Below are 17,037 nucleotides of genomic sequence, written 5' to 3'. Positions count from 1 at the left end.
ATTTTAATGCCCACAAAATGATGCCAGACTGTCCAGGGCACTTATAGGAGGAACATGAAAAGGGCAGGGGCTGAAGCCCTCTTTCTAGTCAACCTGTGCCCGTCCCTGCTTGGCATTATGGCTCCTATCACTAATTATTGATGGTCGGAGTATGGAATGTGACTACTGAGGCCTCAAGAGAAACCAGGGTGCAAATCGGAGCTTCTACAGGGGATCACTGATAAATCAGACAAGTGAGAAACCAATGCTTTGTAAATGTTAAAAACGGGATCAACCCAATTTAGAAGACAGGGTCGTTGGCTGATCACATCTTTTAAAGGGGTACTCCGCCCCTAGACATCTTATCCCCTATTCAAAGGATAGGGGATAAGATGCCTGATCGCTGGGGTCCCGCCGCTGGGGACCCCCGTGATCTTCCACGCCGCACCCCGTTAGAATCAGTCCCCGAAGCGTGTTCGCTCCAGGTCTGATTACTGGCGACCACGAGGACGGAGCATAGTGACGTCATGGCTCCGACCCCGTGTGACGTCACGCTCCGCCCCCGCAATGCAAGCCTATGGAAGGGGGCATGACAGCTGTCATGCCCCTCCAATAGACTTGCATTGAGGGGGCGGAGCGTGACATCCCACGGGGTCGGAGCCGTGATGCCACTATGCTCCGTCCTTGTGGTCGAGATGGACTCAGCCTGAGGACCTCCAGCGGTTCCGGAAGCCGCTAAAGGTGGGTGCTGCATGGTAGATACTGGGGGTCCCCAGCGGCGGGACCCCCGCGATCTGACATCTTATCCCATATCCTTTGGATAGAGGATAAGATGTCTAGGGGCGGAGTACCCCTTTAAGCAGGTTTGAAAATCATCATTTGTTGGCCACAGACCAACAATTAAAGGACCTAATGGACGATCCAGCTGTCCTTTCTGCAGCCCCACCATGTAATAGGCTCCTTAAAGGGGTACTCCGGTGGAAAACAATTTATTTTAAAACAACTGGTGCAAGAAAGTTATACAGATTTGTAAATTACTTCTATTAAAAAATCTTAACCCTTCCAGTACCTATTAGCTGCTGAAGACTACAGAGGAAATTATTTTCTTTTTGGAAGACAGAGCTCTCTGCTGACATCACGAGCACAGTGTTCTCTGCTGACATCTCTGTCCATTTTAGGAACTGTCCAGAGCAGCATATGTTTGCTATTTCTCCTACTCTGGACAGTTCTTAAAATGGACAGAGATTTCAGCAGAGAGCACTGTGCTCGTGATGTCAGCAGAGAGCACTGTGTTCCAAAAAGAAAAGAATTTCCTCTGTAGTATTCAGCAGCTAATAAGCACTGGAAGGATTAAGATTTTTTAATAGAAGTAATTTACAAATGTTTCACCAGTTGAATTAAATGCACAGATTTATCTAAGAATGAACAAGATTTATCACAGTGGCTTAGGCTGTTTTTAAATTTGGCGCATTTTTAGACTCAGTTTACGCCATCTGGAAAAAAAATTAGCAGCAGAATTTTGGCGCATTTAGGCCACAGGCCCTTTGCATGAAACCATGTCCAGTTTCCTGTAAGAAACACCCTCAAAATAAAAAAGGGGTGCAAGTCATCTAAACCGTGTAAATCCCAAAATGAGCGTTTGCAATGTTTTTTAATTTTTTATTTTATCTTCTAGTTCTCTTTGCCAACAACCACTCTGTCAAGGTTATTACTTAAAGGGGTTCTCCACTGGAAAACATTTTTTTTTTTTAAATCAACTGGTGCCAGAAAATTAAACAAATTTGTAAATTACTTCAATTTAAATGTCTTAACCCTTCCTGTCCTTATCAGCTGCTGTATGCTCCACAGAAAGTTGAGTTGTTCTTTTCTGCTGACACCTCTGTCCATGTCAGGAACTGTCCAGAGCAGGAGAGGTTTTCTATGGAGATTTGCTCCTGCTCTGGACAGTTCCTGACATGGACAGAGGTGTCAGCAGAGAGCACTGTCGTCAGACTGGAAAAAACTACACAACTTTCGCTGGAGCATGCAGCAGCTGATAAGTACTGGAAGGATTAAGATTTTTAAATAGAAGGAAGTTTCAAATCTGTTTAACTTTCTGGCACCAGTTGATTAAAAATAATAATAATAATAATGCTTTCCAGCAGAATACCCCTTTAAAGGAGTACACCAGAAAAAACAATTGATACATCTAAAGCAGGGCCTCCTTAAAGGGGTACTCTGGTGAAAAACTTTTTTTTTTTTCAAATCAACTGGTACCAGAAAGTTAAACAGATTTGTAAATTACTTCTATAAAAAAATATCTTAATCCTTCCTGTACTTATTAGCTGCTGAATACTACAGCGGAAATTCTTTTCTTTTTGGAACACAGAGCTCTCTGCTGACATCACGACCACAGAGCTCTCTGCTGACATCATGAGCACAGTGCTCTCTGCTGACATCTCTGTCCATTTTATGAACTGTCCAGAACAGGATATGTTTGCTATGGGGATTTCCTTTTACCCTGGACAGTTCCTAAAATGGACAGAGATGTCAGCAGAGAGCACTGTGCTCATGATATCAGCAGAGAGCTCCGTGTTTCAAACGGAAAAGAATTTCCGCTTTAGTATTCAGCAGCTAATAAGTACAGGAAGAATTAAGATTTTTTAATAGAAGTAATTTACAAATCTGTTTAACTTTCTGGCACCAGTTGATTTAAAAAAAAAAAAAAAAAAAAGTACCCCTTTAAATAGAAAAGGTTGAAGACATGGATGCAGAGAATACCTGTGTCATGCTCCGCCCCCTAGGAGCAATCTCAATAATAGTTTTCCTAGAGCAGTGTTTCCCCACCAGTGTGCCTCCAGCTGTTGCAAAACTACAACTCCCAGCATGCCCGGACAGCCTTCGGCTGTCCGGGCATGCTGGGAGTTGTAGTTTTGCAACAGCTGGAGGCACACAGGTGGGGAAACACTGTCCTAGAGAGTTCTGTTAATGACTTTACTGTAAGTTTCTGAATAGTAATGGTTCAATCCAAGGTCATGCCATAGGCTCTGTTCACATCTGCTTCTGCATCCCCGCTTCTGTTCATAAATGGAAGCCACAATGCTATGTTGGGTCAAGGGCACACACTTTCTAAAAAAAAGTATGTTCGGGCCCCTAAGTGCATTTTGACAGCTAGAATAGTAATGCATGCTGGGAAATGTTCTTTTTTGCTTATATAGTGCAGCATAGGTTATTATTAGAGAATAATGTAGAGGTTCTTGTGAACGCCTTGTGCTTACCTGTTTTTATTCATACTCCTTCCAATTCCATCACTCAAATGATTTCCTAATGCCGCCTTCATTTTCCATGAATGGGCTTTGCAAAGAGAAGGGGTGGAGTCTAATCACTGCAGCTCCCCTAATGAGACCACCCGGCTAGACTTCAGCAGCCTAGACTGCTGAGATTTATAAGTGGGTTTGGGGTAAGTTCACATTATGTGTAGTTTTGAAGCATTTACTTAATCGAAGGGAATTTTTTTTTGAGAAAAAACGCCATAAGGAGTTTTTACAGTCACAGTAAAATTGTGTCATTTTACTGCAATTCCAGCAAAACTCAACGTGTGAAAACAGCTTCAGGGGAGGGGTATAACTGCTCTGTATCCTGAGCTAATAGAGATAGCAGCAGTATACAGATAGAGCTGGAGGGGAGGTGTATAACTGCTCTGTATCCTGATCTAATAGAGATAGCAGCAGTATACAGATAGAGCTGGAGGGGAGGTGTATAACTGCTTTATAGCCTGATCCCATAGAGTTAGCAGCAGCAGTATAAAGATAGAGCTGCAGAGGGAAGGTGTATAACTACTATTATTCTGATTCCATAGCTATAGCAGCAATATACAGATAGAGCTGGAGGGTAGGTGTATAACTACTATTATCCTGATTCCATAGCTATAGCAGCAATATACAGATAGAGCTATGAGGGAAGGTGTATAACTACTATTATTCTGATTCCATAGCTATAGCAGCAATATACAGATAGAGCTGGAGGGTAGGTGTATAACTACTATTATCCTGATCCCATAGAGATAGCAGCAGCATACAGACAGAACTGGAGGGGTGGTGTATAACTACTATTATCCTGATCCCATAGAGGTAGCAGCAGTATACAGTTAGAGCTGGAGGGGAGGTGTATAACTGCTTTATAGCCTGATCCCATAGAGTTAGCATCAGCAGTATAAAGATAGAGCTGCAGACAGAAGGTGTATAACTACTATTATTCTGATTCCATAGATATAGCAGCAGTATACAGATAGAGCTGGAGGGGATGTGTATAACTACTATATATCCTGATCCTATAGAAATAGCAGCAGTATACAGACAGAGTGGGAGGGGATGTTTATAACTACTATATATCCTGATCCTATAGAAATAGCAGCAGTATACAGACAGAGTGGGAGGGGATGTGTATAACTACTATATATCCTGATCCCATAGAGATAGCAGCAGTGTACAGATAGAGCTGGAGGGAAGGTGTATGACTACTATATATCCTGATCCCATAGAGATAGCAGCAGTATACAGATAGAGCTGGAGGGAAGGTGTATGACTACTATATATCCTTATCTCATAGAGTTGGCAGCAGCAGTATACAGATAGAGCTGGGATTGGTAGGATCTGGGAGATGCCAGGATTGATCTGATAATAACAACAACCTGAGTGTGATGGAGTGTGGGATGTTCTTTCTTCATTACCATTATTAATAATAAATATATATGAAAACAAACCTGATGTATGTTAACAATACACCTCTTTATATGGATAGATAGAACATACAGGATGTATACAGGAAACTTACTCTCTTGCCTGGTAACTGGCTCATAAGACAGGATATAGTCCTCTTGTCCTCCTGTTCAAGAGAGATTAAAAGAAAAGAAAAGAAACAACACCAAATGCGGTTAACTATAAAGCGCAGAGAATAAGAAGCAACAACATGACCACAGAGGGGGAGATGTGACGGGGTCCCGCGGGGAGGATTAATGCAGGGATAAATTATTGATCTTGTTACACAATGGAGCCGGAATCTTTGTTAATATATAATGGTACGGAGATATTTCACCATCCGATGAATCAATAACATAACAGCGGGAATCCTTCCCAGCAAACAGTCTCTTTTTGTTCTTAGTATTAGAAGATAAAGAAACATAAGACCAAAAATATAGCTGAAGTGAGGTCTAAAAGAATTCTTAAAGGGGTTATCCAGGAAAAAACTTTTTTTATATATATCAACTGGCTCCAGAAAGTTAAACAGATTTGTAAATTACTTCTATCAAAAAATCTTAATCCTTTCAGTACTTATGAGCTTCTGAAGTTAAGGTTGTTCTTTTCTGTCTAAGTCCTCTCTGATGACACCTGTCTTGGGAAACACCCAGTTTAGAAGCAAATCCCCATAGCAAACCTCTTCTAAACTGGGCGGTTCCCAAGACAGGTGTCATCAGAGAGCACTTAGACAGAAAAGAACAACCTTAACTTCAGAAGCTCATAAGTACTGAAAGGATTAAGATTTTTTAATAGAAGTAATTTACAAATCTGTTTAACTTTCTGGAGCCAGTTGATATATATAAAAAAAGTTTTTTCCTGGATAACCCCTTTAACATAGAAGACTGAACCCCCCTTTATGTCTTTCCAAATCTTACTCTGGAAAACTGTTCATTAATAAGTATGAAGATAACTAAAATAATTGAAGATTTTGTGTTCTAAAAAGAAAAAAATTTTTGCAAACAATATTTCTGAACTTTTTTTTAAATCACCTGGTGCCAGAAAGTTACAGATTTGTAAATTACTTCTATTAAAAAATATTTACCCTTCCAGTACTTTTTAGCAGCTGTATGCTACAGAGGAAATTTGTTTCTTTTTGAATTTCTTTTTTGTGTTGTCCACAGTGCTCTCTGCTGACACCTCTGTCCGTGTCAGGAACTGTCCAGAGCAGGATAGGTTTGCAATAGAAATTTGACAGTTTCTGATTCGGGCATCAGGTGTCAGCAGAGAGCACTGTGGACATGACAAAAAAGAAATTCAAAAAGAAAAGAATTTCCTCTGTAGCATACAGCTGCTATAAAGCACTGGAAGGATTAAGATTTTTTCTGGTTTAAATAATTTTTATTGGATTTTTTTAAACTGTTTAACTTTCTAGCACCAGTTGATTTCAAAAAAAATTTTTTTTCTCCCACCGGAGTACCCCTTTAAGCCACTTCCCCAATTTTTTGGGGGGCTCTCAGCTTGTTGTCTGGTTAAGAAAATTAAAAATTAAAAAATATATTTTTTTAGATATTCTATTAAAGGGGTTATCCGGCCAAAGACATCTTATCCCCTATGCAAATAGGAGATAAGATGTCTGATTGCGGGGGGGGGGGGGGGGGGGTGGGCTGCGACTGGAGACGTGACGTAACGCCACGACCCTCGTGACGTCATGCCGTGCCCCCTCCATTCATGTCTATAGGAGGGGGCGTGACGGCCGTCACGCCCCCTCCTATAGACATGAATGGAGGAGGGGCGTGGTGTTACGTCATGTCTCCAGTCCAGGAAAAAAAAAACTTTCCCAGACTGGAGACGCAGCGCTGCATAGAATGCGGGTGCTGCTCTTTGGCCGGATAACCCCTTTAAGCAATTCTGAGTCCCCCCCCCCATTTAGGAGCTTTACCTATTAGTCAAAGGTAAAAATAACATCTCTCTGGAGGACTCAGATGCCTGTAAATGGCATGGACAGCCCATAGGTTTTGATGGGTCAGCATGTAATACCTCATTTGTCCTGTGGTGTCACTGCAGATAAAGTGGATACTCGTGGCCAGTAGGAACATTGTGGTCTTCTTAACATCAGGGATAAAATCAGATGATTCAAATTGGTGAATTACTTCAAATGGTATCTGTCATTTGGAAAAAAAAAACTTTTGATACGTCATAGAGACATTTCAAAAGTTTTTATGGTTCGGGGTCTGAGTGCTCGGACCCTGACTGATAAGGAGTAAGCTTTATGTCATGTGACCTGGATGGATCTACAATGTCAAGTCTATTAGGCCATCCAGTTCTCATAGACACAGGGTGGGCAGATAAACGCACTGCGGCGCACCTCCCTCCCGACTCGGGGAAAGTACTTTTTTTTTTGTCACTTTTCGCTAATCAACCCCTCTGTGTTTTAGTAATTTTTATTAAATAAAACTAAACAAAACGAAAATGTTTAAAAAAAATAAAACAGCAGTTACTCACCTTTCCGATGATCCCCCAGCTTTTGCTTCGGTCGGCACCTTGGTCTTCCTTTCGGAGCAGTCATCACGTGACAGCCGCAGCCAATCAGTGGCCACGGCAGTCACGTGCCACACTCCCGGTATCACCACTCCGCCAGTTATGAAAGCCATGATACCTGATTGTTGCGGCAGTCTCATAACTACTGGTCCAAAAGGAATCCCAGGGTGCCAATGGGAGCCTGATTGGGGGATCGGCGATCAGTGATTGGTTGGGGTCCTAGCAGTGGGCCCCTAGTAATCATACATTTATTCCCATGGATAGATATTTGTAATTTTTTTAAACATATAAGCCACCAGTTTATGATCTTGTTGGGTCTGATCTTGTAGACCGCCACCGATCCTGAGAATGAAGGGACTGCAGTGCTGATGCCCTTTTACTGTTTCTTAGTGTTGAGCGGCATAAGCCATATTCGAATTCGCGAATATTCGCGAATATATGGACGGATATTCTTCATATTCGCCAAATTCGCATATTCGTAATATTCTTGTTTTATTTTTGCATATGCGAAAATTAACATATGCAAAAATTAGCATATACAAAAATTCGTATATGTGAAAATTTGCACGCCAGTCTCACACAGTAGTATTAGAGCCTTCTTTACACCACACAAGCTGGAAGCAGAGAGGGATGATCACTGTGATGTGTACTGTGAAAAAAAAAACGAATATTCGTGAGCAACACTACTGTTTATCTATACAAAGCATGGCTCCGGCCACCCGCGGTGCAGAGAACTGGTGTTTAACCCAGGAGGGTTTTGTTCATATGGATTTGTTGTTTCTTGAAATGTATCATACGAATAAATACAGGAAAGTACTTTTTAAGTATACTCTGGTCTATGACAATTTTTTATTGTTTTTAGATCATTTGAATGGTGGTACCGAGTGAATCCCCCGAAAGAGTTACTATTATATTATGGATTTGTTGTGGAATATGGCTTCCCTATTTAAGTTAAAGGGGTACTTCACCCCTAGACATCTTATCCCCTATCCAAAGGATAGGGGATAAGATGTCTGATTGCGGGGGTCCTACCGCTGTGGCCCCAGACAACCGATGCACCAAGTGATGCGGGGCAGAGGATCGTGACATCAGGGTCACGCCCGCTTGTAACATCACGGCCATGCCCCCTCAATGCAAGTCTATGGGAAGGGGATGTGGCAGATGTCACGCACCCTCCCATCGACTTGCATTGAGGGGGCGTGGCCGTGATGTCACAAACCTCCGGCGCTGCACCCGACGCCAGGTACAGCAGGGAGATTGCGGGGGTCCCCAGCAGTGGTATCCCCGCGATCAGACATCATATCCCCTATCCTTTGGATAGGGGATAAGATGTCTCAGTGCGGGGTACCTCTTTAACTAGGAGAATTCCATTTATAATAATGGAAGGCTGCTGCATCTGAGTTTCCGAGCGAAATGTCCGAGAGGAATTATGCTTGGAAATTCCGTAGTGTGAAAATTCAGTGCACAGTCAGGTGGCTGGTGTTGTGCAGGGAAACTGTGAACAAAATGTAATGCCAGCTCCGCACTGTGGCCCCTTCATTCTCAGGATTGGTGGGGGTCCCAGAGGTCGGCCATAAAGTGATGGCATATCCTTAGCTGCAAGTACCCTTTTGTACAGTGAGAGTTCCCCTTAATAGTAGCTGCAGGTAGCAGTATCACAGCAAGAAGGCAAGGTGAGTGCCGGACCCCCTCCCACCCCCACGCAACGAATCCTGATTTTCTTCTTTTTCTATAGTATTCAGTTCTGACCCTCCATTACAATCGCCTGAAGTCTATAACCATCTCTCCTATGATTTTAGCGGAAGCCATAGCTGCGGGAGACGGATATTTCTGGAACAATCAAGTGTCCTTGTACGGACGTTTTATAACAGTGCGCGGCAATATTTCCTCCGGCCCATCAACCTCTTTGTGTAGCTCATTCCATCTCGTGTCGACCTTACTGCTGTTTACAAGGACGAGCCAAGAAAGGAAAACTATTCGGTAGCATTTATGTGCCCATAAACGTTGGGGGACAGGTATGGGTATGAGCCGCGAAATCCAGGAGACTTTCATGTCTGTGATCATATCCCATAGCAGCATAAGTCTCTTCCAGTCCAGATACAGATCATGAATGATGCCCCCTAGTGTCCAGACTGACACCGAACCTGACAGACTGTTCCCCGGCAGATCCTTGTTTAAAGGGAAACTCTGCCCCTAGACATCTTATCCCCGATTGCGGGGGTCCCGCCATTGGGGACCCCCGCAATCTTGGCTGCAGTACCCCAGACATCCATGATTGACGATGTGGGATGGAGGCTCCTGACATCATGGCAACGTCCCCTCAATGCAAGTCTATGGGAGGGGGCGTGACGTCCGTCATGCCCCCCCCTCCCATAGACTTGCATTGAGGGGCCAGGCGTGACGGCATGAGGGGGTGGGGCTATGACATCACGAGCTCCCGGCACCGGCTCTAAGCGTTTGGAACATTTTGTTCCAAACGCTGAGCAGCGGAGTACCCCTTTAAGGACACAGCCAATTTTATTTTAGCGTTTTTGTTTTTTCCTCCTCGTCTTCTAAAATCCTTTATATTTCCATTCACAGAGTGTGAAGGCAAATTCTTTGTGTCATGATCTGTAGTTCGTTTTAGTACCTTGTTTGCGCATATGCAACTTTTTGCAGTTTGATGTGACAAAAAAGCAGACATTTTGGACTTCATTTTTTACGTTTACGCCGTTCGCCATAGTGGATCATTAACATAATATTTTTATATTTTGGATATTTGTGACGATACCAAATATGTTTATTATTTATCTTTTTTTTTTTTTTTACCCTTTGGTGTATAAGTAGGTACCAAATCGAAAATATTAGCCAATGTCGCTAAATATTGTTGGCACGTTGTGTCTGAATCAAAACATTATTTTGAAAGCAGAATACCTCCCAGGTTTGTCCCACTCAATAGCGGACTGGAACTCTTGTTTCCTAATTGACAACAGGGATTGGAGGCTAGATCCTCTTGTTTTCAATCAACTCAATTCTCTCGGGGTCCCCTTCATCTAGACTTGTTCACATCCTGTCTGAATCGCCAACTTCCACGATTCTTCAGTTGGTTTCCTGACCCCGAATCTCTCGGCACAGATGCATTACTTCATCTTTGGCCATCAGAAACCTTTTATGCATTTCCACCATTTGCATTAATTCTGAGAATTCTCCTATTACCAAATTACAGAAATTGGCGATTGTCCTGATAACCCCTCTTTGGCCGACCGAATCTTGGTTCCCTCAGATTCTGGGAATGTCTATAGATTTTCCTTGCATCATACCAATTCATCAGTCCATTCTATTAGATCTGTCAGGGAATCCACATCCTCGGATTTTGTCTGATTTTGTCTCTCTAGTAGCCTGGTTCATCTCAGGTCATCAGTACCTGATTTCGATCTTTCACAATCAGCTAGAGATATCCTCTCGGACGCGTGAGCTCCAGGTACCAGATCAGCTTACGGATAGAGAAAGTAGAGAAAGGAAGTTCCGGCTCCCAAGCTGGATAAAAATTTAGACTTTATTCTTCATCATTAAAATCCAATGCACGAAAAGCATAAAAACATGAGAAGTGGGACACAAACGCACCGACGCGTTTCGACTCACCAGTGAGTCTTAGTCATGGCCATAACTAAGACTCACTGGTGAGTTGAAACGCGTCGGTGCATTTGTGTCCCCTTCTTCTCATGTTTTTATGCTTTCCGTGCATTGGATTTTAATATGAAGAATAAAGTCTAAATTTTTATCCAGCTTGGGAGCCGGAACTTCCTTTCTCTACTGTGATTGCTGCACCTGGGGACTCGGCCCCTGTATTTCCTCCGCAGCTCCCGCTGGAAAGGTGTGTTGTGTGAGAATATCGGGAACTACCAGAATTACTAATGGTGAGCTGATACAAATTCTTTTCTTTAGCTTACGGATAAGCCTGGAAAATGTTGTCTAATTGGTGTTTACAACGGGATTTGGATCCCATACATCTATAACTGAAGTCATCAAAGCTATCGTACTATTAATGTATTTCATTCAGCCATCTCTCTCTATCATGCACCAGTGCATGCTTTGCCATTAGGAAAACACCCTGTAATGTGCAAGTTATTGAAAGTTATTAATTATAGAAGACCCCCTGCTCCTAGATATCAATCTACTTGGGAAGTCACGAGAGTCTTAAATTTGATCAATTCATAGAAAGATAATGATTCCATACGATTAAAATTATCTTATAAACTCACAATGTTATCAGGTCTCATTTCTTTTAAGGGAGATATAGCAGTAGTGAAGAAAAAAACCCGGGGTTCCTCTGGCGCTATCCGCAGCGATGACAGGACTTCAGTGAATTGTAATATCCAATACACTTTATTTGCCAAAATCAGACGCGTTTCGGGACCCAGTCCCTTTTTCAATGATACAAATGGCTTACAAAACATTGGTACAATCTGTGTTATATAGACTACTGAAAAAAGTGCGCTAGTATGTGTCTTAATCCTGATTGACAGGACGCCTTGTGTGTTCGGCGTTCCTGACTCAGAGAGCGCATCCCTATGACGTAAGCAATCCTGTATCCCATTGGATTAAAAAGAACAAAATACCTAAAGTATAAAATTATTTTAAAAAAACTTTTAGTTTGTTATAAATGGTTGTTAATAAAAATAAAATAAAATAAATGTGTATTGATAACACTTTTGGTCCTTTTCATTATGGCGATGCTTCCTCTATGTTGTCTCCTATGTTCTCTTTCATACTACAATAGGGTGAGAAGTATATTTAGTTTTCTATTGTCGTGTCTGCTCCTACATCAATAAATACTCCTTTCATCAATGTTTCTTTATTTGTTTGTTGTTACTTTCTTACTCCAATACATTACCAGTGCGCTTGCGTGTCTGTCTGCTGTTATTCCTATGACAGTTCGTACTGGCCTTGCGCAGGCGCACCGGCCATGGGACTCTGATAGTACTTCTTGGTGCTCCTTATTGTCAGCATGATCGTAAGTCTTTCTCTACGCATTTTCCTTGTCGATTTTTATCCTTGTCGATATTTATCTTGTAGCTTCTTTTAAGGGAGGAGAGGGGGAAAAAAGCAGAGATGGCACTATATAGTGCAGTTTAGCCCAATTTTTGTAGGTTGGACAGTTGTTCCAAAAACGGAGAAATGCTCACCTTTGGGTGTTGTGCAGGCAGGCACAACACTGGCAGTCGCATGTAACAGGTTGCAGTATTGGGGGCCGTCGGTCCCGCTTTGCCAGCGGTGAAGATACAGGAGGAAACAGCAGGTTTTGGAATAACCTGGCGAGGCTACTGCAGTATTCCGGCAGAAAAAATCCGATTTTGGCTAGAAGGCGCACACTCGAGATTAATGCACAATAGCAGACTTTATTCAGTTCTATAACTTGCAGTGTAAATAGGACAACACGTTTCAAAGGTTCATCCTTCTTCTTCAGGTCCTTTACTACAAAAGGACCTGAAGAAGAAGAAGGATGAACCTTTGAAACACATTGTCCTATTTGCACTGCAAGTTATGGAACTGAATAAAGTCTGCTATTGTGCATTAATCTTGGGTGTGCGCCTTCTAGCCGAAATCGGATTTTTCTGCCGGAATACTGTGGTAGCCAGCCTCGCCAGGTTATCCCAAAACCTGCTGTTTCCTTCTCATTTCTTTTAAGAGTCTCAATTGTTAGAGCTTTAGATATTTCTCACAGATAATTTTCCCATCAAAAAGTTATATTTTTCAATAATTAAACGAACTATGACTAACCTTCGCACGTTTTTTTTACCCAGCTTTTCCTCATTAAGAAAATGTATATGTTCGTTGCTTAAAGTCTTACAAACTAAAACGTAAACTCTTAGGAGTCGCTCGACTTCTCAATGACTTATCTCCTTCTGCAGACCTCATTTACCGGTATCTTCTCCAACCTTAGCGAGGTGGAGACAAGTCATGTCTCTAGTAGGTATCAATACTTCCGTTTTTGGGGCCCATTCAACTAGAAGTGCCATGTTCACTAAAGTTAGATAAGCAGGAGGCTCTTTGGCAGATATATTGAAAGCTGCTTATTGGTCATCAGAATCCATGTTCAAAACTTCTTATTTTAGACCCATTTGTGTCTTTATTTTAAGTTTAGATTTATGATTGTATATATTTTCATTAATGTATAAGCTTTAAACAAGCATAATGTGAGTCTCCTGTCTTGTTATAAAATTGGAGATTTTCCTACCCTTGGTGACAGAAAATATAGATTTTATTAAAGACAGGAGACAAGCATTATCCCTCCCATGTACTCGACCCTATCTATTTAGAATTTTTGTTTGTTTCTTTCAGCCTAAAAAAGTTACAAGTCTGGGGTTCCAGTTATTCCTTCTTATATAATGGTTCACTCATCCTTAAGTCGACCTGCCATTGGTTCCAGTTCCGTTCATTCTGTTTTTAACAAAAGATCTTCAACTTTATTTTGTTCTCCTCTACCACTTCATCAAAGAAAGAGGAGGGGGCTTCACCTGAGGGGTTCTTATATTCACCTGGACTGTACCATTACTGATTAAATACTGGAGTTAATGTACTGCTTCAACTTTTTTCTTGTTAACTGTTTATTAACTCTTTGTATGCTGCTATCCATTCAGTAAAGAAAGAATTTAGCATAATGTGAGTCTCCTGTCTTTAATAAAATCTATATTTTCCGTCACCAAGGGTAGGAAAATCTCCAATTCCTTTGCAAACCCCCAATATACATATATGCTGGAGAATTCAGCTGAATGGGAAGAGGGAAGTAAGCCGCTGACAGAAGGCGGAGGTTTATTTCCCCTTAGAACAAAAGGATCAGGCATGTTGGAATCCAACTGCCTGATCCTTGTCTCCCCTGAGCGTATCTGTCGATAGAGGGTCACATGGTCACCATACACATAAGATGGCCAGACAAAATCGTCAGTTTCTGACATCATTGATCTAATGAGTATGGTAAAGTTTAGGAATGTCCCTGAACCCCTGAAATTATGTCCACTACACATATAGGGTAAGCATATCCACACATAGGAAATGATCTATGTGTTACTGAGAACAGTTTGTTTTATGAGCAAGAGTCACCCTTACTTTTCATCTGTAGCCTACCAGATCTGTCAGCTTAAAATGGCTACCATGTAAGCCCATCGGATGGTACAGTATATTGAATGGCTGTGCCTGCTGCCCCAAGCTCAGAATACACTCTGCTGATAGATGGAAGATATTGGTGGAACTGCATGTTCGGCCATATTTATTTGGTGGCAGTTCTTTCCTCATGAAAGGCTGATGCCCATGAAAAAACAAAGTATGAGAGACAATCAATATTGTCTATGGTTTATATAATGCAATTTTCTTATACTGCAAATGGGAATGGCTTGAAGGACCTTCAATGGCTTGAAGGACCAAGACAACCCCACTTTAGACTTTGGAGAGCGACTGGAAGATAAGAGACACTAAATTACTGGGGGGGGGGGGGGGGGGGTAGTAGAAATGAAAGGGGTACTCCACCCCTAGACATCTTATACCCTATCCAGAGCGGCGGGACCCCTGCAATCTCAGCTGCGGCACCCCAGACATCAGGTGCACGGAGCAAACTTTGCACCGTGCCAGATGACTAGCGATGTGGGGCGGAGGTTCGCGACGTCAAGGTCATGTCTCGCTTGTGATGTCCCGGCAAGGCCCCTCAATGCAAGTCTATGGGAGGGGGCGTGACGTCCGTCACGCCCCCTCCCATAGACTTGCATTGAGGGGTCGTGGCCGTGACGTCACGAGTGGTGCGTGGTCGTGACATCACGAGCCTCTGGCGCTGCACCTGATGCCCTAAACGAGCAGCGGGTGCAGCAGAGAGATCGCAGCAGGATCGATCAGACATCTTATCCCCTATCCTTTGGAAAGGGGATAAGATATCTAGGGGCGGAGTACCCAATTTTCCATGGGGTCCCTTAGAATCGTTGAGGTCTTCTCCGGTCTGCTATGCAGAACATGTAGATGTCACTCTCACCGCTCACAGCTCCTCCGTAAAGTTGATGGGGAATAAAAGTATGAAAAACCAAAGACTTCTCAGAGAAACCTCCGCCTGTCCCAGTCTCCTGGGCGTCATTGAGGGAAATGAATTCCAATTTTACAAACCCATTTCTCCTCTCTAGGGTGTTGCTCCACCTTATACTGAAATATTTCACAGTTAATTGAAAAACTATATCTTGACCCATTTTCCGGCAGGATGAAAGCGCACCGCTTCCACCGAGGTAACAGGAGAGGCATTCTGAGAAGTTAGCATTTCAGCTTTTTATCGGAGAAAATAACTTTGGCTTAATTATATTCCGAAAAAATAACCTTTCACCGAGACGTCTCATGTGGATCGCTGTGATTTTTATCTTTCATATCTATTAGTCGAATTGGAGAAATCAGAGGCTTTTAGAACAAGATCTGACAGAAGCTGAGGCTTGTAGTTTGTAGTTAAATGCTTGTTCTGGGATTGGGGCCACTACCCAATAGTTTATAATGGTGGATGGAGGTGGAGTTCTTAAAGGGGTACTCCAGTGGGAAAAAAAAATTTCAAATCAGCTGAAGCCAGAAAGCTAACAGATTTGTAAATTATTTCTATAAAAAAATCTTAATCCTTACAGTACTTATCAGCTGCTGTATGCTCCAGAGGAAGTTGAGTTGTTATTTTCTGTCTGACCACAGTGCTCTCTGCTGACACCTCTGTGTCCCACATATTCCTACATATCTTGTAAATTTAGTGCACCAACCAGTTCATCTGCTAACTACACCCCCTAGAAGCGCACAAGCACATAATAATATTGAAGCAAGTCATTGTGCAAAATAAAAACACTTTTTGCAGCAGTTCAGAAATTCTCCCCATTGTGTTGCTTTCTGGACTTTTTGGTTGATTTTTATTTTTTTGAATATTGTGAATTTAAAGCTATATTTTACGTGGAGTTTTCTTAGTTCTACAATAATGCTTAAAGGGGTACTCCACCCCTAGGCATCTTATCCCCTATCGCGGGACCTCCGCAATCTCGGCTACGGCACCCCAGACATCCGGTGCACAGAGCGAACTTCACTCTGGTGACTGGTAATGCGGGGCGGAGGCTTGTGACGTCACGGCCACGCCACGCTCGTGACATCATGGCCACGTCTCCTCACTGCAAGTCTTTGGGAGGGGGTGTGACGGCCATAACGCCCCCTTCTATAGACTTGCATTGAGGGGATGTGGCTGTGACATCACGAGCCACTGGCACCGCACCCGATGCTCTAAACGAACGCCAGGTGCAGCAGGGAGATCGTGGGGGTCCCCAGCGGCCGGAATACCCATATCCCCGTCCCCCGCGCAAACAGACATTTTATCCCCTATCCTCTGTGTGGTGGCCTAGTACAGGAGTTGTCCACCTGTCCATCCTGCGTGGCAGATTCCCTTTCAGTGTTCCCCTGGGTCCACATCCCTCCTACAGACTCTTAAGTGTTAATAATGTATTATGTTATATGTTGGTTACTCTTTTGAGGTACCTGTGCCTTTAAGTATTGTCTTTAAGGAAGGTGCAAGTGAACAGGTGACTTGTTGGTGACCTATGGGATTCCTCCAAATTGCTCCCCGTATATATCTGCGAGGAGTCAGCTTTGTTCAGGCCAGTTGTAAGCTGAGGTACAGTCCAGTGAAGACCTGAGAGTTGTCTGGTGTTCCTGCAGGAGACCTATAAAGACTTTATCATCTGTCTGCCTAACATTGCAGCAGAGTGATTATTTGCCCAGCACCTGGCCCAGGAACCAGCGGCCATACCTCAGGTGGTGTAGAGGATAACCACACCCT

The 17,037-nt window shown here is 42.8% G+C and overlaps 1 protein-coding gene across 16 annotated transcripts in view; it reads right to left on the bottom strand.

Annotated features, from left to right (window-relative positions):
* DLG2 (discs large MAGUK scaffold protein 2) overlaps positions 1-17,037 on the bottom strand; it is a 1,357,480-nt gene that overhangs the window by 11,624 nt on the left and 1,328,819 nt on the right. For all 16 annotated transcript variants that reach the window (XM_056561360.1, XM_056561363.1, XM_056561361.1 and 13 more), the window contains one exon: positions 4,792-4,842. In XM_056561360.1, coding sequence (XP_056417335.1) covers positions 4,792-4,842 — 51 coding nt within the window. The remainder of the gene's footprint in view (positions 1-4,791; positions 4,843-17,037) is intronic.

This window comes from Hyla sarda, chromosome 2 (genome assembly GCF_029499605.1).
Source record: "Hyla sarda isolate aHylSar1 chromosome 2, aHylSar1.hap1, whole genome shotgun sequence".
NCBI lineage: Eukaryota > Metazoa > Chordata > Amphibia > Anura > Hylidae > Hyla > Hyla sarda.
The sequence above is the reverse complement of the archived record's forward strand: the minus strand, read 5'-3'. Positions and strand labels throughout refer to the sequence as shown.